Below are 24,371 nucleotides of genomic sequence, written 5' to 3'. Positions count from 1 at the left end.
AAGATCAGGAAGCAGACAGGATATCTAGTCTCACCATTTTCATGCAATCTTGTACTGGAGGTTCTAGCTAGGGAATTGGTCAAGAAAATGAAATAAAGCATCCAGATTGAGGGGGAAAAAAAGTAAAACTATCTCAATTTACAGATGACATGATTTTGTACATAAACAAATCCTAAGAAATTCACTAAAAGTCTATTAGAATAAATAAGATTAGCAAGACTGCAGAATAAAAGATCCACATACAAAAACCTAGTGTCTGTCTATATACTAAAAATGAATAATTTGAAAATGAAATAAAGAAAGCAATTTCATTTACAAAAACATCAAAAAGAAGAAAATGCTTAGGAACAAATTTAACAAAATAAGTGCAAAACTTACACTCTGAAAACTATAAAACATTGTTAAAATAAATTAAAGCAGATTTAAATAAATGGAAAGACATTCAATGTTCATAAATCAGAAGATTTAATATTGTTATGACGATACTCCCTATATTGATCTACAGATCCAATGCAACCCCTATTAAAATCTCAGGAATTTTTTTCTGAAACTGACAAGCAGATCTTAGAATTCATATGGAAATGCAAGGCACACAGAATAGCTGAAATGATCTTGAAAGAATAGAACAAAGTTGAAGGACTCATGTTCTCCGATTTCAAGACTTACGACAAAGCCACAGTAATCAAGACTGTATGATAGCAGCATAAGGGTAGACAATATAGATCAGTGGAATAGAATTAGAGTCTGAAAATAATCCTTTACATTCATGCTCAAGTGATCTTCACCAAGGGTGCTAAAAATAACTCAATGAGGAAAAATAGTTGTTTTATCAACAAATGGTAGTGGAAGTACAAAAATCTGAAGTTGAGCCCCTTTTTATATGGTGTACACAAAATTTAACTGAAACTGGATCAACTATCTAAATGCAAAAGCTAAAACTATAAAACCCCTAGAAGAAAACATAGGAGTAAATTTTGTGACTTTAGATACACTCAAAAAGCACAAACAACAAAAGAAAGAATAGACAAATTGAACTTCCTCAAAATTAAAAACTTTTTGTTGCAAATGATAACATCAAAAAAGGAAAAGATGATAGAATTAGAGAAAATGTTTGCAAATCACATATCTGATAAGAGGCTAATATCCAGGATATGTAAAGAACTCTAACAACTCAATAATAAAAAGACTACCTAATTTAAAAATGAGAAAAGGATTTGAATAGATACTTCTTTAGATAAGATATACAAATGGCCAGTAAGCACATGAAAAGATGCTCAACATCATTAGTTACTAGAGAAATGCAAGTCAAAACCACAATGAGATACCACTTCAGACCAACTAAGATGGCTATCATCAAAAAGACAGATAGTAACAAGTATTGGCAAGGAGAAATCGAAAGGGACCCTTTGCATTGCCAATAGGGATGTAAAAAGGTGCAACCACTTTAGAAAACATTTTGGAAGTTCCTCAAAACATTACACATTGAGTTACCATCTGACCCAGAAATTCTACTCCTAGGTTTCACCAAGATTGTGAAAACATGCCCACACAGAGATTTGTACATGAATGTTCATAGCATCATTATTCACAATAGACAAAAAGTGGAAACAACCCAAATGTTCAGTAATGAATGAATAGCTAAATAAAATATAGTATATCCACAAAATGGGATACTATTTGACAATGAAAAGAAATAAAGTATTGATACATACTACAACACAGATGAAGCTTTAAAACATTATGCTAAGAAAAAGAAGCCAGTTACAAAAGATCACATATTACATGATTCCATTTATATGGAATGTCCAGAATGGGCAAATTCATAGAGATAGAAAATAAATTAGTGGTTGCCTAAGGCTCAGGGTTTAGTGGTAAATAGAGAGTGACTGCTGAAGGATACCGAGTTTATTTTGGGAGGTGATGAAAATGTTCTAAAACGATTATGGTGGTAGCTGCACAACTTTGTGAATGTACTAAAAACCTTCAAATTGTACACTTTAAATGAGTTAATGTAAAGAATGTGAACTATATCTCAATAGACTTGTTTTCAAAATAAAACTATATAATATAGCAAGATGGCAGTGGTAGCACAGTAGGAAGTTAAATTCAGGTGACTTGGCTTGCCAAAGGCAGTTTTTTTCACTATGTAGAGTACACACCAGAGTTTTGGGGTTACAGGACTATCTGAGACTCAATAAGACCCCATTCAGGGCTTCCCATGACCTGGCTGGGCTTTATTCTGAGCAGGTTGAATATTAATACTTTCGATCTAAATGAGACTGCTGTCAAGAACAGGAAAAATTCAGAATTTGACCATCCAAATCCCCAAATCTGCAATTTCCTGGTATTTCCTGTTGGAAATATACCCTTTGTAGTTTTCACAATTAACTGTTATTTAAGATTTATTTGTTCGAGTGCTCATTTTCACCAAGTCTCAATCTAATCTCATGCTTCTGATAACTCTTTCAAAGTGTCCATTTAAATGTCACCTTATCAGTAAGCCCTTCCCTGAACACCCTATAAAAAATAATAACATCCGTTCCCTCCACCTCAGCACTCCCTATATATCTTACTCTAGTTTATTTTTTTCCATAATACTGATCACCATCTGATATGCTACATATATATGTGATTTTGTGGTGGTTGTTAATTTTCTCTCCCCTCTAGAATGTAAACTCCTTAAGGTCTGCAACTGTGTCAGTTAGCCTTTTCGTATGACAAACAACCTTCATAGTTCCCAAGTCTGTGTCCTGACAATTTCAAATGAATGAAGTTGAGCAGTTTCTCTGGTGGTAGCTGTGCTTACTCTTGTGTCTGCAATCAGCTGGTGAGTCCACTGAGATCAGGCTGGTCCATGATGGCCTTAGCTGGAAGGACTCTTCTCTGCGCCAGGCGATCTCTTGGTCTCCAGCAAGTGAGCACAGGCTTGTTCACATGGCGGTTGGGCAGGATTTTAAGGGAGCATGTGGAAGGGTGCAAAGCCTTGGGAGTTCCATGGTCAGAACTGGTCTCACATTAATTCCGCCCCATTATATTGGCCAAAGCAAGTCACAAGGCCAACTCAGATTCAAATGGTGGGAAAGCCTCCATATCTTGATGAGAGAAGGTGAAAATCACATTGTAAAAAAGGTTGGACACATAAAGGGGAATAACTGTGGCCATTTTTGAGAACATTCTACCAGAGAGTTTTCATCTGATTTGATCACTGCTGTATCCCAAGCACCTAGGACAGTGCCTAGCCATAGGTGCTCCAGAAATTAGTTGAATGTGTGAATGAATCATCTGCCTACCACTCCTGAACCAGAGTCTATCTCATAAATTACCCCTTCTCTGTGACAAATCCTTACAACATAGTATATGCTTACAAAAGTCTGCATTGTTTGTGAATATTTGCACTTGAAGTCTTGTCTCTACTGTTCTTTTAAAGTTAAAACCAGCTTTCTCAGTTGCTTTCTCTCTCTTTTATTTAGTTCGTGCAAAGTCAGACTGATTGCTTCCAGAGACTATGAAGCACACCATATGTCAAAGAAGCTTCCCCTCCGAGGACCTTTGGGAAGTTTCCAAACAGTTTCTCATCAATCTCCACAAGTTTATAACAAGACAGGTGAGACCCGTTGTCTACTCCTTCCTTTCCCCCCTCACTTCTTCTCCCAGTCAGCCTGTTTCCTTTTCTTTCTTCAGAGGTGAAACCAACTGAGACACCACAGAACAACCAATTGCCAATGCAAGACAGCTCCTTGAAATCCTGGCCTGGGGAACTTTCTGAAAGGCTGGGCAATTGCTCAGGGTTACTAGCAGGTGTCATGGAAATGACTGAAATAGGATCAGATATTGAAGTGTCTGTGGACCCAACTCATTTCCCCATCCCCACCATTGCCACATAAGCAAAGTGAGTTGGAAAAAAATGAATGAATTCGCTGGATACTTTAGCCTCATGGATCTAGATTTTCTATGAATATCTAGAGGATAAAGCAAGTCTGCTATGGACTTGAGGAACAAACTGGATTGCTCTGCTTTCCACTTGGTCAACTGGACAGACCTAATCTTTTGGGTTTTGTGTATCATTCTTAATACACTGCCTAACATTGTGTGTTTCAGTTGCTCTTCTTGAAAGGCTGTTGTAGTCCCTTTCCAACACACAACATGTACTACTAAAAAGAAAAAAATCCATCAATAATCAGGGAATTGATCCAACCATCACTCTGTGAGGTGGCATTCCTCACCTACTCACCCAAGTGACAGACTATTCAGATGCTGTGACACGTATCAATACATTTCCCAGCAGACCCCTGAGATCTGGGCTGGAAACCCTTTAAGCAAAGGACAAAGCCTTTTTATATTTAGAGATAGGGCTGAAAAAGGAGACCCATAGGAGAAGCAACTCTCCACTTCCTCTTTTCCATTATTCACCCAAATCTTGGCTCAAAACCTCATTAACATCTTCAACTCCCTCTCTTCACCTCCAGACACCAAGTCCTGCCAGTTCTTTCTCTGATACGTTTTTCGGAGACTTATTTGTTCCCATTCCTTCTGCCAGCATCCCTCATTCAGTCCTTTATTGTTTCACACCTGCATCATTAAAATTACCTCCAAACAGAACACTTCTGCTTTCACTATTAGTAATCCCCAGTGACTAAAGCTATAGTTCTGGCTTTTTAACCTGGAAGTATGCTGCTTCCATATATGATCTCTAGCACTTTTTTCTATGCTTATTCACTACTATGTGAATCTTCTGCTTTGGCTGAAATGGTCTAATCGACATTCCCAAAAGGATCTGCTACCTCAAAGATAAATGGCATATTGTGTGAAAATCACTTAGCAAGAACACAAACATTATGTAAGTATGAAGTATTCTGTCTTGTACCTACCCTTGGTCAATCTGCTGTCCCCTTTTAATGGTTTAATGATTCTCTCCTTATTCACATGCTCTGTCCCTTACTCTGCTCACAACATTCTTCCTCTTATTTTCTCTAGCTACCCCAACCCCCATTCCTTTGACTTTAGATTCATCTTCTCTCCCCCTTTCCAGACTTTTCCAGTTGACACAATGCATGGGAAGTTCTAAGCCTGTATCTTTCTCTAGGATCATCACCTCCATAATCAACCCAGGCTACGAGCATTCAGGAATCCAGACAAAAATTTCACCTCAGACCCCACTTGACAGGAAGAAGGGACCAGGCTGTCTTTGGCACCATAAAGAATGTCTGCCTTTTCATACCACCTGCCATGTGCCCAGAGCTCAGTCCTGGAGGCTCTACACAGTTTTCCCTACCCAATCTTCCCTAGCCACCACAGTTCACTGGGGTTTTTGTCCTCTCAATTCTTACAGAGCCAAATTCCTGTGATTTGTCCTGTTTGGATGATATTTATATTCTGCCATTAGTGTTTATTAGCGTTAGCAGTTTATTCTTGTCTACCCAAATTGATTGAAAACTCCTTCAATGTGACAATAGCCTGTTATATTAATTTGTAGTCCCATATTTCAACATTTTTCCAAAAAGCCTGACATATGATAGCTACCGATTGGTTATCTGGGCTTGTTAATCACACTGGAAGTGACTGATAACAATTCTCTCTTAATTGGAGTCTTATAGAGGCTCAAGAAGGTCTGTAAAAAACAGAAAGCCATTGTCACCTTGGAGGAAGAGATGCCAGAGCAGAGAACAACAGAGAAGAAGGGAAATGTCCAGAATCTAAAAGACAAATGTGCTAAATGCATCATTTTACTCAAGGTCAGGGATGCATTTACTTAACACTTTTCAAATGAGAAACTCCAAACAGTTCTTGTACTCTCAATTTCTCTGTCTTTAGTTTTCATTATTGGGAGAATATGTAAATACATGTATTGCCTGAACTAAGCTTCATGCATTTTCAGAGTGTTCTCCTCTGTGGCTATATTATTCCCGACCTTGTCTTCCCCTTGGTTGTTTACCCAGGTCCACCTTGCCCTGTAGCCATCATTCTGATACCAGAAAGCAGCAGAATTAATAAATATAACATGGGAAATAAGAAGTATTACTGATGATTCCAGTATGGGAAAAGAGAGAATAATTAATTTTAAGATAATAATAGGTCTTATATACAGAACCCCACTATCAAAGGAGAGCCAGACAGAAGGACAATGCTGCTCCACTTTTAATTGGGTGATAAACCCCCAAACAACGAGTTTCTTCATTTGAAAGCAGGGAAGGCCATTTTCTTGTAGGTAGACATTGTGAGGAAGATAGAGGAGGGACCTCAGCGCTGTTCCCTGCTTTAAAATGGCAGGATGACCTCCCGTGGCTTTTACCAGAGGCTGTATTTCTTTTCTGCATTCCTCCACCCTGTGCATATTAATTAGACAGATGCCTAAATCTTAACTGTACGTGTCAGTCAGGGAAACTGCATGGCTTCATGGTTAACCAGTGATATGTGACCTCCTCTTTCCAGAAACAGGATATTTTTTTTCCCCGAGGAAGATTAGCCCTGAGCTAACATCTGTTGCCAATCTTCCTTTTTTTTTTTTTTTTTTTTTGCTTAAGGAAGATTAGGCCTAAGCTAACATTTGTGTCAACCTTCCTCCACTTTACATGTGGGTTGCCACCACAGCATGGCTGATGAGTTGTGTAGATCCGCACCTTGGATCTGAACCTGTGAACCCAGGCCGCTGAAGTGAAGTGCACCAAACTTAACCACGATGCCATGGGACTGGCCCCAAGACAGGATTTTTTAAAAAAGAAATCACTCATCTAGAATGAGTTTCAGTACTAAAAACTAAATTTATTTGTCTAAGTGTCAAATCCTTGAGCTATATGGCAGGATCTTCTCCTGATAACTGTATTTTTTTAATTTCAATTTTAATATTGCACAAATAAATACGAGTAGACAGTGAATCTGATTAAAATAAAGATGCATGTGTGAGTGATATCTCTTTATTGTAGCATTACCATTATTGAAATCCTTTATTGTCACAGGGAAGAGTGAAAGCCAATTTTGATGCATATATACTTTACCTTAATACAAATACTTTAAACAAACAAACAAAAAGCTCCAGAGGCTCTTTACTGCTATGCACTTATTCCTCAAATTTCTCTATCGCCTTGGCAATTCTACTCTAATTGGATGCTTCTTCCCCATTCGTGTGTAAATCCTCCAAAGCAGGAAGAACAAATGTCCAAAAGACATTGCCATACAGTTCTGTAAAAGACACAAATAAACGAAAGTCTCAAGACTTCAAATGTAACACTTGCTGGCAAAGCCATAATTTGGCTGAGCCACTTTTGGGTTTTAATTATTTTATATATAAAATTTGTTCTAGGAAGTTAGGAAAACATACAGAAAAGTTAATTTTTTCATATAGCTCTATTTAAATTATTGTGAGCAAAAAGAAATTGAATTTTTAAATCAATAATTGTTGGACTGGAGAAGTCTACTTTTTTTTCTGCATCTCAGCCTCTTACTAGTATTACATATGCATAGACAAACCATCCACTGAGTGCCCAGAGTTCTCATACTTTCTCTATTTTAATGGAATATGACACCAACTCTCAGTTTAGGTTAGAGAAAAAGATACCAAACGGAGGCTTTGTTCATTTTGACAAACAATAAAATGGCTTCAAGTGAGACCTGTCTTTTCACCTTCTTAATTTTAAACACAAGTGAACTTTTCATTGGCAACTTTTGCAACACAGGTTCTCAAAACAACAGATGCAATCATTCAAAAAGTACAGTTGAGGAGAGAGAGGAGTAAGAATACATAACTTTGTGCAATTATTCATAAATGACACTGTTATTCATCGCAAAATTAGAGGCTAGATTTAATTATAACAAACCTCTTAATCCCGGTCAGTTGCACGGAAATTTACATTCAAACGGAGCACCGAAATAACTTCCCTTCTGGGGGCAGTAAAGATTACCACCGGTTTCTCAGCAAGAATGGCAAGGCTGAAAGAATAACTTTCCAGGGGCTTAAGCTTGGAGTGTTCTGCATACCAAATGGCGAGAAGCCTGTTCCCTTGTAGACCTGTGGCTCAGCAGCCAGGGAGCAAATGTAACCCTGTACAAGATTCTCAGGGACTCCGCAGGGAGAACACCTTTAACTAGTCCTTTGGGATCCCACTATTTAAAGTAACCGCCTCTGAGGTCACAGATAGCGCTAAACCTGTCGGGACCCATTTGACTGAAAACCCAGAACTTCTATTTGGAAACCAGGGTCCTGGTAACTACGTGTCCAGGAAGTTCTGCAGAACAAATCCTGTGTAGTGTTAAGACATGCTAAACAGAGCTGTCCTATCCCAAAAGGACGAGTGGGTGAACTAGGAGGAAAGAGTCTGCATCCTTTGGATAAAATTGTCCTTTCAAGCTCTACTGGGAGTGCCAGCTGAAGCCCGGCCCGCGCGAACTGAGGCCCCCTCCTTCTTCACTGCTGGACAAAGTTAACCCTTGGGCCTTCTCATCTCTCCGGTCCCAAGAACTTGGCCTGACCTAGCACTAATGGCTTCCGAACCTCTAGATCTTGTTTACCCGCGCTTCCGTGATTCCCAGTGCGTAGGAGGGGGAATGGATCCAAACCGGATCCAGTCCTCGCTAAGAGCGCACGCCAAACCGCAGACTGCTGGGGCGGCGCGCGGATCCCAGGTCGCTCGGCTTCCCCAGCGCTCACACCCTGGCCCGGAGCCTCCCTCAGTAGGTAAGTGTTAATGACAGCACGTGCAGACTCCCCAGCCACCTATACAAACAAAAGTCCGCTCTGGCTCCCCACTGATTGTCAGTTTCTTTGGTGAGTGCTGACACCAAGCCAAGCAAGGATAAAATCTTTTCGCACTCCCTCCTCTCTCTCCCCCACTGGCTCAGCCTTGTACTTACAAGTCAACTTTAAGGGAGAGCTTCTGGCCACTTGTTTTGAATCCAAGAAAATAAAGCATGAGGCTGTACGCGGGAGAATTATTCTGCGAGTCTACACAGGCGAGGATTCCCGGGAACACCACAGGCACAAGGAAAAGCAGACTCTCCTGCCTTTCCCAACTAGCAAATTAGTGCACTGGGACTGGCAAGGACATAAAGGGAAGCTGGGACAGGAAAGATGGGATGAGACCGGAAAAAAGTGAACTTTTCTGGGGCAAGAGAGCTGGCCGGGGAGGGGATGGGAAACAGCAAAGTCCTGAACCCTAAGTCCAACTTCTATCAGTGGGGCAATCCTGTGGGAGCCGTTAGTGGGCACGGCAGCTGGGTGCAAGCGTATTTTTCTTTGTGGATTTTTTTTGCCTTGAATGGCTGAGGCTTAAACTTCCGCCGCGAAGATTTTGGGGGCAGAAAAGGGAAGAGGCAATTGCTGGGATCAAAACTGATTGCGAGGCCAAGGTCGCTTCTCACAGACCCGGGGAATTTCCCAGGCCCTCCCGCCCCGCGGCTGGGGCCTCTTTGCCCAGAGCGCCCTCCCTAGGAGCAGGGGATTGAGGGGTGAGGAGCGGGGACGAGGTCTGGAAGCCGCGGGTGGAGCAGCTGAGAAACAAGAAAAGTAGCAAGTTATCATAGATGTTGATTCCAGAGGGCTGGGGGCGGGCCTAGTCGCGGGCTACTCCTTTATCATCATCGGCGGCAGAACTTGCACTTGAGGATCTTCTTAAATGCGTTTTGAAAGTCCTTGTTGAAATAGGCATAAATGACAGGGTTGAGCAGAGAGTTGGAGTAACCCAGCCAGTTGATTATGGCGCCCAACAGGGTGGGCATATGGCAGCTGCTCTCGCAGAAGGGCAAGACTAGGGCCACGATGAAGAAGGGCAACCAGCAGAGAATGAAGGTGCCCATGATGATGCCCAGCGTCTTCACCGTCTTCCTTTCGCGGGCCAGGGCCATCTTGCGCTTGGCCTCGGCGTTGCGCTCATTTTTCTTCTCGAAGAAGGCGGGAGCGCAGGGGATAGCACCGGCCTCGCTTGGCAGCGGCAGGTGCTCTTTGGAGTTGCCCATCCGGTGCACTTCGATCACCTCCAGGGCGGCGCCGTCGTCACCCTGCCTCACAGCGCCATTGGCGCACAGAACCCCCCCTGCCTTGTTCTCCACGCCCTGCCTCCACTCTCTGCTCCCTAGCTCGCCATTTGCGCTCTTCTTGCGCTGCGGGGCTGGCGACGCCCCAAGGCGGGAGTCCGCTCCCTTCTTCTCCACCTTCTTGACTGTCTTGCGGATGCGGAAGCGCGCGGCTCTAAAGATGCGCCCATAGAGAACCAGCATGAGCAGCAGCGGGATGTAGAAAGCGCCGAAGGTGGAGTAGATAGTGTAGCCATGGTCCTTGCTGATGGTGCACGCGTCGGGGTCTGAGCGGTCTTCGGGGGTGCGCCATCCCAGCATCGGTGGGATGGAGATGAGGAAGCCAACGAGCCAAGTGAGCGAGATGAGCGCGGCAGCGCGCCGAGGTGTCCTCTTGTTCACGTAGTCGATGGGGTCCGTGATGGCCCAGTACCTGTCCAGCGCGATGGCGCACAGGTGCAGAATGGACGAGGTGCAGCACAGTACGTCAAGGGCGATGAACAGGTCACAGGTGACCTGTCCCAGCGTCCACTTGTTGAGTACCTGGTACAACGCGGCCATAGGCAGCACCAGCACCGACACCATGAGGTCGGTGACGGCCAGGGAGCCGATGAGATAGTTGGCCACGTTCTGCAGGGAGCGCTCGAGGGCGATGGCGGCCACCACGCACGCATTGCCCAGCACCGCGCAGAAGATGAGCGTGCCCAGTAGCAGAGAGGTGATCACTTGGTAGCTGAAGGTCACATCAGAGATGCCAGTAGCGTTGGCGCGTGTTCCGAAGGGACCCTCGGAAGATGTGGTGTTGTTGCCTTGTCCAGGGCCGAGTACATCCATGCCTGCGCGCCCGGCGGGGGAGGGGGAGGGGAGAAAGAGCTGAGCCAGAATCCCCCTTGCCCCTCCCCCTGGGGTCTTCCGCCCCTTTCTCCTGTGGAGTTTCAGCTGGAGGGGATGCAGGGATTCAAGCAGGAAGTTCTTACTGCTCAGGCGAGGGCATCTCCGATGAGCAGCTTCTAGGCGCTCCCTGGGCTCCCGCGGTCCAGCGCGCTCAGAGACTCCAGCTGGGAAGTGAGTTGGCCGGAGAACAGCTCCGGGATCTCTGGGCGGCGGAGAGGTGGCTGGAACGTCTGTCTCTCGCTGTCCATTTTACTTTGCCGCTGCCCAACTGTCTGCCGGAGCCGGAGCTTCCCCACTGGCAAACAGTCTCCAAGCCTAGAAGTATCTAGAATAGAAAAACCCCATCCTCCCCGGTCACTCTGTGACCCTCCTCTCCCCTCTTCTCTCCCTCCCTCTCTCACACTCTCTCCTCCTCTCTTTTCTTTCTCTTAAGCCTCCTCCTTCTCCTTTCTCCCTAGCAGCCTTCCCTTTTAGTCCCCCTCTCCCCTCTCACTCTCCTTTCTTTATCCCTCCTGTGAGTAGATCCGACAGCCAGTCTCCCCTCCTCCCACGCTAACCCTCCCCTCTTAACGCTTCCCCAACCTTGATTATCTTTCCTCTGCGTCCCCGCCCTTCTCTCCCTCTAGCTCATCATCTTTGCTTTCAAGCCCCTTTTTGTTGACAGAGACTCAGAACTCGCTTACATACACCTGATCGCCGGTCAGACCAACATTACAACAAACAACTCCGCCTCCCACCCAGCCAAACTCGAGAGAAAAAAATTCTCACTACCCATTGCTTCATATTTCTGTGAAATTCTTAAGTAGAGTCAGCCACACAGAGTGGCAATAAGAAATGAGAAAAGGAGGCACACCGAGCCTGAATGGGGAGGTGGACAGCCCTGGGTCAGTCTGCAAATTATTGTTAATTGATGGAAAGAAGACAGAGTGTTTCTTAGCTTTTAAACACCCCCCCACCCCCCCGCCCTCATCATCGCGCAGTCCAGCGTGACTCCTTTGTGGAGGATGTCGCCTTTGACTTTCTTTTTTAACCTTGGAGAACTGGGGGAGGAAGGAATTATAAAGGACATGTCAAAGGACAGGTAAACAGCTGCATCTCAAAGTTAAGGAAAAATCCAATTCGGTATGTATTCTACATACACACGCACATACACTTGCGCCCGCGCAGACACACACACACACACACACACACACGCCTTTCCGTCACCATACTCTTTTAATTTCAGTGAATATTGCCATCTCCCCTGGCTCTGTGGCGAGTAAATGTAGGGAAGGGGATCTTTTGCCTATGTGCCGTAAATGAGATCGGGCATTTTATGCGGTCTTTTGTTTTTCTTACCAGAGCTTGCAAACCTCTAGGGAGAATTTGGTGGAATCCCTGGTCTCTGGCCCCGCAGTTTCTCTTCAGCTCCAAAACTGGGTTCAGCACCTGGGACAGATCTGGGCAAAAAGGGCTTCTGTCGCCACCTTCTGGCAAGTGTTTTAGAGCGCCATCTAGAAGAAATTAAGCAGGTATTGAGGAAATCCCATAACTTCAAGAAAGAAAAAGACGGTTATTAAAAGAAAAATAATATTGAGTTTTGCATTTTTTCTTGTCTTTTACTCAAAAATTTCTTTTAGTGTCCTCTTTTTCTCTTAATATTGTATATAAATCCTACTGTATTTTCTAGCTCTTTTTGAAAGCCTGCAGCATTTGTCATTCGCAAGTTCTATCTAGGAATGCAGTTTTAATAGATCTAGGCAAACACCTTCACTGGTGTTGGTTTTGTGCCGACAAAGGCACACATTTGCACACAGTCACCAATGGGAGGAAAAAAACAGTATTGGATTTTCCAAATGGGATGACAATGTAGAAAATAGAGAGACTGCTATGGGTTTGTTCTAAGCTGTTTCTTTTAGAAAGAAAACCAAATTAATTCCATGTGAACATAGGTAAAGAATGGAATTCCTACTTCATGAGAATACATGTATAACACAACAAAGTTCACTTATACTTTCTGATTACATGACCAAAATGAAGGAAAAGTTCAGAATGCAATCCCAAAAGCAGATGACTGTAGATAGCATGCACAGACTCACTAGGAACAGCAATAGTCTTAATATTGCGTTCAAATTTGAGCTCTGAATTTCATAGCTTTGAATTCTCCAAGACCAAATGAAAGAGCAACACCAAAGTTTCAAAGAAAATCTAGTTGGGTCAATGCATACAGTTCAAGGCAATGTATTTGGAGATGGATTGTTTTACAGTGCAGCCCTGGGCACAGCTCCCACTCAATCACTTCAGTATGCCACAATAATGAACCTGATATTTATAACGATTCATGGCTTTGAAAAGAAAGAGACAAGTACACGTGGTGATACTGGCTACAGACTCTGAAGAAGTCTTTTAAAAATTTCTGAAGGTACTCATTTCCCCTTTTAAAATCTACTCACAAATACAGGTAATACATCTTTGTTAAAATACAGTTGCAGGTCCAAAAATTAGAATATGAAAATAATTAAAATCTGGGTTCTCCAACGACAAAACTTTGGAAATCTAGTCGATAGAGTAAAATAAAAAAAAATAAATTTAAAAAAGTAAATATATACATATCAAGGACATAACTGAAGAGGAATTGTGTCAAATTTAGCACATGTAAATATAAAAGTTGGTAAATATGTCAGTAATGTTTTACTAACTGAAAAATTTATTTTTCTTTTTCAACAAAGCTAAAATGCTGTAAAACTGGAGTTAATATTCATGAGGTCTGACATTTGCTATTCTGCTTTAATATTTTGCAACCCAGCATTTTTATTTAAGTTGAAAAAATCTCAAGTAGTTCATGTTTTCTTAGAAATAATGAACATAATATTTCAAACATTTCATTGCTTAACGTTTTAAGATTTTTAGGTAGTCTTATGAACACTTGGAAGAAAATAGTATAAAAGGATAGGCAGCACTGACTATGGTTGCATAACCTTCAAGTGGGTATTAGATAGTTACGTATAACTTTCTATTGAACTAATGATATCATAATATACATTAAATCACAATGATGTTGAATTTCTTCATGTTCACTTTCTGCCAATTCTTCTATGTTTAACCCTTAAAGATACAGAATCCCAGATATGCCAGAAGAAAATGATGCAAACCAAAGATCCTGCATAAAGAGTTAAGCTCTTGTTCTTTAAAGCCTTCGAAATTGGCCTAAAGAAAAGCTAGCCTTAAAGCGGATATTATTGATGACATCATTTGAAAACAAAACTTCCAGTCATTCTGCTTTTATTTCTCATTTGAGTCGACTAGATGCAAGTACGAACTTGTCAGTTATGGATCTGGGGTATGATGTATCATCCATTCTGTGCAATTTCTCTAAAATAGTTTGTGAGAGATAAATATTTTTACATTTTTACAGGAAATTTGATACAAGCCCAGCATTTCAATGTAGTTCTTTGACCAGAGACATAAGATTAAAAGATATTAAGCTGAAGGTTTGCTGTAAACTCTGAATGTCCTATCTTTACTGAAGGCTCAGTAATGGTTGGGGTTCCTCAGTAATTGATATGTTTATCCATAATCTTCGAATTATGGCTGATTTTTCTATTACTGAGGAAATAACCTATGTAGTAAAGAGTTGAAAATTTCCTTAGGCAATTATAAAAGTGGTTTCTAAAAGCTCCTATTAAAAAAAGTCTTTACTTTTTTTTCAAATAATTGAAACTAGGATAGTTTATTCTTTTCAACTAAAAATACTAGTTTGAATTTAATTCTCCTCAATTCTCAAATATTGAAGCTATAGGCCAATTGTAGTTTTTCCAAAACTGAATTTTTACTGGAATTCACTAGAAAAAAACTTTGAGAAATGTTTGCTTAAATAACTTAGGAAATGTGGTCTTCTGATTATCAGTGAGAATTAACTGGTAATTTATTAGAAATGCAACCAAAATGCAAGAGAATAAATTCTCCTTTAAAACTGAGCACACTTTTTTGTGTGTCTGAGTCTCACCATTCACCTTCCTCTGATGGTGTCACTCCACTGCTGCTTCTACACATCAGGCACTTCTCCAGGCCCTGAACTGCACTGGATTTTCAGTGGCAAAACAGAGTGGAAGCCTCAGTCTCTGCTCCTGAGAACAGTACGACTGGCTTGGTTTATTTAACACATGCTAAAAACACAGCATGCAGAGAGTGAAAAAATATGTAACATATATTCACTAGATGTGTGGGCTTGGCAAGTTAATTAACCCTCTTGTTTCCTCAGTGGTAAAATAGGTGTAACAATACGCTTGTGAAGATTAAACGATTTAGTGCACTGATGGCCCATAATAAACACCCAATAAAGGTTAAACAATAATAGTAGTAATAGTGGTGCAAAATAATAATATTGATTCTCTCTCTACTGATAATTGCTGAGAAGTCTGGAGAAAGAGAATTAGGTGGGCTTAATGAGAGAGCAAGGGCTTGAAAAAGAAAAATTAAGGCCATTTCAGGTGAGGGATTTATTATGAAAACAATTTGCACCTGTATATGACATTCTATTCCTTAAAATATTTGGTAAGCTTCCAATTCTCTAGGAAATTCTGAGTACATAACAAGTGAAAAAAGATGTTGACTTCAGCATTCTGGAACTTCTTGACTTAAATCAGAAGTTATTGGAGGGAAAAAAGAACACATCAAGAAAAGCTCAATAATCAGAATTCAATAGGAGTCTGCCCTTTTTCTGGAAGCTCAATCATTTGTTCAAAAGCATAGAATAAATAACTGAAAATCTTAGATCCCAATAAAATGTTTAAAAGTACAGTAAAAACCAAAAGGCAATATTTTTGTTCTAGGAAATTATCAGATTATAGTGACAGGTGTTAATAAATATACTTTCCAGAGTTCATTTCCTCTCCACTGCTCTGACAATGGCTCACTTCTGTAAGGATAAGAGTATAGGTGAGATGAGAAAAATGTTTTGAATGTTGCCTCAATATTTGTTGTTCATCTAAGGATAGTTGGAAATGAAATTCAGTCTAATTATTGTTTGAAACAAAATTTAATTGGTGTAGGATAGTTGGAAATGAAATTCAGTCTAATTATTGTTTGAAACAAAATTTAATTGGTGTATTTAATCTAACAATAGTTGGCGGGAAATGCCTACATTTTTATTAGCCTTGGTAAGTAACATTTTTGTTACAAAACTAAAACTAATATTCAATTTGTTATTTTAATCTTGCTTTAAAAATGCTACTTACATAAAAGCAACAGTTGTGATTACAAAATACCAGTCTATAACTGTGCCATTTCATCTATTGAAGCAGTAATGTGTTAGTTGGGAATAGAGGCTCAGGGCCACAGTTCTGGGTTCAAATGACTAGTCTGCCATGTACTAGCCTTGAACTCTTTCATAGTTTTTTCTATTTTATTATGCATTATATAAGATTTACCAAAAAAAACAAAAATAATATAGGGTAAAGAATATTACAATAAATACCTATATGATTAAGAAAAACTTAAGAACGAGAATAGTGTGATTCCATAGAAGACACTATTTACTCTTAAATTTAGTGTTTAATATTCCCGTGAATGACTTCATAGTTTTACACCTTATGTACGTATCACTAAGCAATATAAAGATAGTATCGTGCTCTTTACATTCTTCTGCAACTTCCATTTTTTACTCAACATTATTTTTGTGAAATTCTTCTGTATTCACATAAGCACCTCTAGGTCATTTATTTTCAATGTTATGTAGATTTAGATTGTATGAATAATGCCACAAATTATTTATCCATTCTGTGTTTAGTGAATGTTTAAGTCTTTTCCAAACATTTGCTTTTGTAAGCAATACTGTTATGAGCATTAATGTATATATCTTTTTTTATCCATATAACTTAGAGTAAACTATATTAGTGCTTTTCTAGCAGATCACATGGGAATCTTGTTTAAAACACAAAGTTTGACATCGTAGGTCTGGGGTGGGGCCCAAGACTCCGCATTTCTAGCAGGCTTTCAGGTGACACTGATATTGCTAATTCACAGACCATATTTAGAATAGCAAGGATTTAAGTAACCAGAAGTGGAATTATTGAGTCCTATGGTATGCCCAGTTTCAACTTTAGTAGATATAGCCTAATTTTTCTCCAAACTGGTTGTGTAAAATCTCATAACCACTATTGTGGGTTGAATTGTGTCACCCAAAAGGATAAAGGATTCAGTGTCTGTGCCTGTGACCTTATTTGGAAACAGCATCTTTGCAGTTATAATCAAGTTAAAATGAAGTCATACCAAGTTAGGGTGGGCCCTAGCCAAATGACTGATGGCCTTATAAAATGAGGGAAATTTGAACACAGACACAAAGGGAGGAGAACACCAAGTGAAGACACATGGACACACGGGGAAGAACACTATGTGAAGACAGAGACAAATGGAGTTATGTGGCCACAAGCCAAGTAATGCCAAAGACTGTTGGCAATTACCAGAAGCTTAGACAAATACATGGGATGGAATCTCCCCTAGAGCCATCAGAGAGTTGAGCTGTGTCAACACTTTCATTTCAGACATCTAGCATCCAGAATTGTGAGACAACACATTGCTGTTGATTTAAGCCACTCAGTTTGTGGTACTTCATCATGGCAGCCCAAGGAACTAATAGTGTGTAACTAAAATGTGTGTAAGTTCCCATTGCTTCATCCAGGTTGAGTGTCGTTTCATGTTTCTTCACTGTGAATTATTTAATCATATCTTTTGCTTACTTTTAAACTGGGTTCTTTATTTTGTTGTTGTTTTTTTAGCGTGCTGATTTTCAAAGTCCGTTATTTATTATGGGTATTAATCTTTTATCATTTGTATCATTGAAAATATTTTCTCCCAATCTTTGGCTCAAATTTTCACTTTTTAGAAGTGTCTTTTCATGAATTCACATTTTTCAGTTTAATGTAAATGAATATTTTTCTCTTTGTTCTGTGCATTTTGTGTCAAGAAATCTGTTTCTACCTTCAGCTCATAAAGGTGCCAGCCAACATTTTTCCTAGTTTTATATTCATTAATTCATCTAGATTTGGTTTATGTATATATTGTGTGAGGTAGGGATCCAGTATAATTTTTACTGTAAGGGTAAAAAGTCACCCAGTACCATTGATTTAATAGTCCATCCTTTCTCCCCTATCTGCAGAGCCTCCCGGTTATACATCATGTTTCATATTCAGGTCAGTTTGCTTTTGGGCTCTCTATTCTCTTCCATTAGTCTGTATGTGTATCTCAATTCCAAAAATACGGTGTCTTAATTACTATAATAAATGTGATATCTGATACATCCTTCTCTTTATTCTTCCTTAAAAGTTTCTTAACCATACTCGGCCCTTTACTGTTACATATTAAGTTTGAATCAACTTTCCCGTCCCATCTCCATATGTACCAAAATTGTTGTGGAATTTTATTATAATTGCATTGAAATTATGTGATAATTTGGCAAGAACAGACATCTTTAGGATATTGAATCTGCTTATCCATGAACGTGACGTAACTTTCCATTTATTTAGCTCTTCCTTGCCTTCAAATAAAGTTTTTAATTTTCTCCTTTAATGGCATGAACAGCTTTTGGTAGATTTTTTTCCCCTAGATACCTTATTTTGTTGTTATCGTGGTTGTGGTTGTACAAATGGTTGCTAATGTAAATGGTATATTTTTAAAATTATATTTCAATTGTTGTATGTATACGGGAATGTGATTAACTTTTTGAATTGGTTTAAGTTTGGCGTATCTGGTTAATTTTAATAATCTGTAGATGTTCTTTGTTTTTCTATGTTGACAACTAAATTATCTGCAAATATTACAACATATCTTCCTTTCTAAGCTTTCTGCACTTAATTTCCTTTTTGTCTCATAATGAACTGGCTAGAACTGCAGTTTAATATTTCACAAGTGCAGTAATAGAGAGTATACTATCTCATTCATGATATTAGACAGAATACTTCTAATGCCATAGTACATAGTATATTTCTGAAAGGTATGCTTAATCAGCTTGAAGCAGTTCTATTTCCAGTTCTATTCCTAGACTAATGTTACTAATATTTTGCTTTAGGTTTTATATCTATGTTCATGAATGAGATTTATCTGTAAGTTTCTTTTCTTGTACTATCCTCCTCAGACATCAGAATCAAAAGTTATACCAACCTCATAAAAATGAAGTATGGAGCATTCCCTCATTTTATTATTCTCTGAAAGAATTTTTATAAGACCGCAATTATCTGTTGTTTGACTATTTGGTAAAATTTGTCTGTAAAAACATTTGAGCCTGGTTTTCTTGATGGGTATGTGCTTAAATCCTGATCCAAGTACTTTAGTGGCTATAGGATAATTCAAGATTTCTAATACTTCTAGAATCAATTTTAAGTTATAGTTTTCTTTAAAATTTTTTATTTTTTTTATTTTTTATTTTTTTATAATTTTTTTGGATGTACATCATATTTCAAATTCTGGATACGTTACATCATGTTCACCACCCGAACACTAATTATAGTCCATCCCCTCACATGTGAGCCTAATCACCCCTTTTGCCCTACAACCTCCCCCCTTCCCCAAAGGTAACCACCAGTCCAATCACCAATGCTATGTGTTATTTTTTTTTTGTCGTTTTTATCTTCTATTTATGAGTGAGATGAGATGGTATTTGACTTTCTCCCTCTGACTTATTTCACTCAGCATAATACCCTCAAGGTCCATCCATGTTGTCACAAATGGCCGGATTTTGTCATTTCTTATGGCTGAGTAGTAGTCCATCATGTATAAATACCACATCTTCTTAATACATTCGTCCCTTGATGGGCACCTAGGTTGCTTCCATGTCTTGGCTATTGTGTATAATGCCACACTGAACATAGGGGTGCAAGTATCTTTATGCCTTTGTGTTTTCAAGTTCTTTGGATAAATACCCAGCAGTGGAATAGCTGGATCATATGGTAGATCTATCCATAATTTTCTGAGGATACTCCATACTGCTTTCCATAGTGGCTGCACCAGTTTGCACTGCCACCAGCAGTGAACAAGGGTTCCCTTCTCTCCACACCCTCTCCAACATTTGCCATTTCCTGTCTTGTTAATTATAGCCATTCTGATCGGAGTGAGGTGATACCTCATTGTAGTTTTGATTTGCATTTCCCTGACAGCTAATGATGTTGACCATCTTTTCATATGCCTGTTGGCCATCTGTATATCTTCTTTGGAGACATCTCTGTTCAGATCTTTTGCCCATTTTCTAATTGGATTGTTGGTTTCTTTGTTGTTGAGCTGTATGAGTTCTTTGTATATTTTGGATATTAACCCCTTATCTGATATATGGTTTGCAAATATCTTCTCCCAATTGTTAGGTTGTCTTTTCGTTTTGTTGGTGGTTTCCTTTGCTGTGCAGAAGCTTTTTAGTTTGATGTAGTCCCATTTGTTCAGTTTTTCTTTTGTTTCCCTTGCCCGGTCAGACATGGTACTTGAAAATATGCTGCTCAGACCAATGTCATAGAGCATACTGCCTATGTTTTCTTCTAGAAGTCTCATAAAAATTTTTTTATTTTTACTAAGTTTTTAAAATTAATGTTCTTTCCTATATATGCAATGAATCTCCTGTTTTGATCCTTATTATTATTTGGGTGAGCTTTTTCTCTTTCATTCTTGATCAGTTTAACAAAAGCTATTAATTCTATTTTATTGTATTATAAAAGATGCAGACTTTACCTTTGTTGATCCTCTCCACTATTTTCTATTGCTTAATTTCTGCTGTTATCTTTATTATGTTGTCTCTTCTTCTTCTTCGGGAATTTTGTTGTTGTTGTTCTTTTTTTAACTCTTAAGTTTTGCAATTAGCTCACTAAATTTGAGAATCCCTTCTTTTCAAACACAGGAATTTAGGAATATACATTTCCTTTGAACTTGCACTTTAGCTATATCTACCAAACTTTGACACATACTATTATCATCATTCAATTCTAACCATTTTCTACTTTCCGTTGTGATTTTCCCATTGGGTAATTTGGAAGCATTCTTTCAAATGTTGACTAAATGAAGTTGTTTTTAGTTATCTTTTGTATTTGGTTTGTAACAATTTTATTGTTGTCAGAAAATGTCAAGTAAAATACATTGATTCTTTCAAAATTTGAGATTGATTTTATCGCCCAGTAATTGGTCAATTATCATAAATGTTGCATGTGTAATTGAGAAGACATATCATCTAATCACCATATGTGTAGTTCTATTCACATCTGTTTGATCAAGCTTATTAATTGTGTTGTTCAAAGTTTCTGTATCCTTACTAATGTTTGTCTGCTCGATCTATCAACATCAGAAGTTGATAAATCAAGCAGACAAACATTAGTAAGTAAGTAAGATAGAATAAGACAGGATAACCTTTCACAATGACAGAAGATTTGTCAACTTCTCCTTGTAGTTCTGTCAGTATTTATTTTATATACTTTAAGGACAGAATAATAGGTACATACATTATTACAGATATCTTCCTGTTGACTTAAATAGTTAGCCTCTTTATCCCTAATACTATCTGTTGCCTTAAAGTCTATTTTTCTTATACCAGTTCTTTTCTTAAGCATTTGCCTAATATATCTTGTTCCATATATTAACATCCATCTTTTCTGTGTCTTCAAGTTTTAGGTGAATCCCTTGCAAAAATATTATAGTTATTTTCTTCCCAAATCTGAAAATCTTAGTGCTTTAGCAGGTGAGCTTAGTCTTAATTTTACTATGATTATTACAGTATTGGAAGTTATTTCAGCCATGTTATTTCATGTTTTTATACTCATCCTGTATCTTCTCTTATCCCTCTTCCTGGCTTCTATTCTGCTGACTGAGTTCCAAAATTAATTTTCTTCCTCTGTTGTATTACAATTTCTATCTTCTAGTCATGAACTTCGGTAAAATTTGAACATGAATAAACAACTTAAAGTATAAAATTATTTATATCTTTCATTACCTCTCAAACTGTAGTAGCACCTTTAAATACTTTAATTCAGATCATCCTCATCTACAAGGTATTGTTGTGAAGTAATTAGTTTTATCACGATTTTGATTTTTACTCTCCTAATTAGATGCGATTATTGTGTTATACAGTCAACGTATGCTTATGTTTGCCCACGTGTTTACTACTTTATTTGATCATCATTCCTTCTTGCGTCTCAGATATTTCTTTTGGGATTATGTTCCTTCAGCCTTAAGAAATTTCCTTTACAAATTCCTTTCATGAAGGCCTGTTAGAAGTAAGCTCTTCTAGATTTTATTGACTGAAATGTTTTTATTTCACACTCATCTAACTAATTACACAATTCTAGATTGACAGCGTTTATGCTTCTCAGTACTGGAAGATATTATTTGAATATTTATTCCCTTGCATTTTTGCTACTGATGAGAAAACTGCTGTCAGTTTGTCACTTATGTATAAGTAATCTTCCTTTTTTCCTGGGCTGTATTTAAAATCTCTGATTTACAGTTTTTATTGTGGTCTGCAATTTCACCTCACTGTGCCTAGATGTGGATTTTTTTCAGTTTTCCTGGGATTTATTTTGCTTCCTAAAACTGAGGATTCATAACTTCCATTAATTCTGGAAAATGCTAACTCATTCATTCACCATTAATTCAACAAATATTACCTTTCCTACATTCATTTTATTCTCTCATCCTGAAATTCAAAATATACTAAGAGGAGAACTCCTATCTTCCTCATCTCAATTTTTCTGTCATATTTTTTATTTTTCCTTCTGTGCTGCATTCTGATTAATTTTTTCATATCTATCTTCCAATCTATGAATTCTCTCTTCAGTTGTGTTTAATCTGCCATTTAACCAATGCTTTAACTTTTCAATTTCAACTATATATTTTACTTTTAGAAATTTCACTTGTTTTATTTTTCAAATGTACCTGGTTATTTTAATAGACCTTTGTTAATTGCTCAAGTTTATAATTATATTATTTCCATAAACATTTGAAGTATGTTTGTTCTATATTCTGTATCTGATTATTCCAAGATCTGTGCCCCTGGGTGTCTAACTCTCTTTCCTGCTCATTTATGGTAGCTTGGTTGATATTGTGTTTGGTGATTTTATATTTGGCCAATCTCTGTTTATGAGAATCTAGTTTAATGGACATTCTTCCAGAAAGATTTGTTTTTTCTTCTGCTACATACAACAGCATGCTCCTAATCTGTGTGAGAGCATAATATGTGGCTAGGTATTGAGAGAGGAGTCTTTATCCCCGTGTAGGATCCAAGCCAGAGAGACAAATTGTTTTTACTGAAGCTCTTTGAGGGTTCTGGCTGTATGTAGCTGTCTCCATTCCAATCCCTCACCTCCGCTATCTCTTATACACCTTAGGATTTGTTCTGGGCATTGAAGAGACATTAAAACTTCAGGATTTAGCTACTTTTGATCAGCAAATGTCCCCAAGGTATCTATAACTTCAGTGCTGTCTTATTACTCTGGTTTTTGTTACCATTACTTTGGGGATACTGAACATTTTCCTTAATTTCTTGAGAGCTCAGCTCTGCCTATTAGTTGTAACTTATCTATCATTCCTTGGTATTATGCAGTGGGAAAAAGTTTAGAATACAGAGACTGCAAGATTTACCAGCAATGGAAGATAGAAAAGGAAATTTGGAAGATAGCAGAAGATAATCTAACTTATTAGGTTATATCACAATTAAATAAGAAAATGCAACTAAAGAACTTAGCAGAGTTCCTTGTATCATGTTTCCAATAAATGTTAGCAATATAAAAATCTTAATTAGTTTCCAAAATATTTTCCATATTGAGCTTTCTTCATCTTTTCCATTTATGGAAAATATGTTTGTTTTCCAAGAAGAAAATAAATGTCCATTCATTTGGATAAACAGTAACTGGAATTTTTATGTTTTTTTTTTCAGATTTATTCATTTATTTTTTACTTTACTTATTTTTTTAATTGCAGTAACATTGGATTATAACATTATATAGCTTTCAGATGTACATCATAATATATTTCTAATTGTGTGTGGATTACATCATGTTCACCACCCAAAAACTAATTATAGTCCATCCCCACACATGTGAGCCTAATCACCCCTTTGCCCACCCCCTTCAGCTATGTTAACCACCAATCCAATCTCTGTTTCTATGTGTTTGTTTGTCATCGTTTTTATCTTCTACTTATGAGTGAGATCATACAGTATTTGACTTTCTCCCTCTGACTTATTTCACTCAGCATAATACCCTCAAGGTCCATCCATATTGTCACAAATGGTCAAATTTCATAATTTCCTATGGCTGAGTAGTATTCCATCGTATAAATAACACATCTTCTTTATCCATTCGTCCCTTGATGGACACCCAGGTTGTGTCCAAGTCTTGGCTATTGTGTATCATGCTGCAATGAACATACGGGTGTAGGTATCTTTATTCCTTTGTGTTTTCAATTTCTTTGGATAAATACCCAGCAGTGGAATAGCTGGATCATATGGTAGATCTATTATTAATTTTCTAAGG

General features: G+C 38.5%; 1 protein-coding gene and 1 long non-coding RNA gene across 2 annotated transcripts in view; both read right to left on the bottom strand.

The window, feature by feature from the left end:
* The window catches only part of LOC138919782 (uncharacterized), a 64,033-nt gene extending 51,644 nt beyond the window's left edge, over nucleotides 1-12,389 (bottom strand). The window contains exon 1 of the long non-coding RNA XR_011430342.1: nucleotides 12,235-12,389. This is a non-coding gene — a long non-coding RNA (uncharacterized lncRNA). The remainder of the gene's footprint in view (nucleotides 1-12,234) is intronic.
* HTR1A (5-hydroxytryptamine receptor 1A) lies at nucleotides 9,234-11,371 on the bottom strand. Its single transcript, NM_001081782.2, is given in 1 exon segment — nucleotides 9,234-11,371. A coding segment is annotated over 1 exon segment (1,269 nt). The 5' UTR covers nucleotides 10,837-11,371; the 3' UTR covers nucleotides 9,234-9,567.
* Nucleotides 12,390-24,371: the final 11,982 nt, after the last annotated feature.

Source organism: Equus caballus, chromosome 21, assembly GCF_041296265.1.
Source record: "Equus caballus isolate H_3958 breed thoroughbred chromosome 21, TB-T2T, whole genome shotgun sequence".
In the NCBI taxonomy this organism is placed as follows: Eukaryota; Metazoa; Chordata; class Mammalia; order Perissodactyla; family Equidae; genus Equus; species Equus caballus.
Note: the sequence above shows the minus strand (reverse complement) of the source record. Positions and strands in the feature narration are given on the sequence as shown.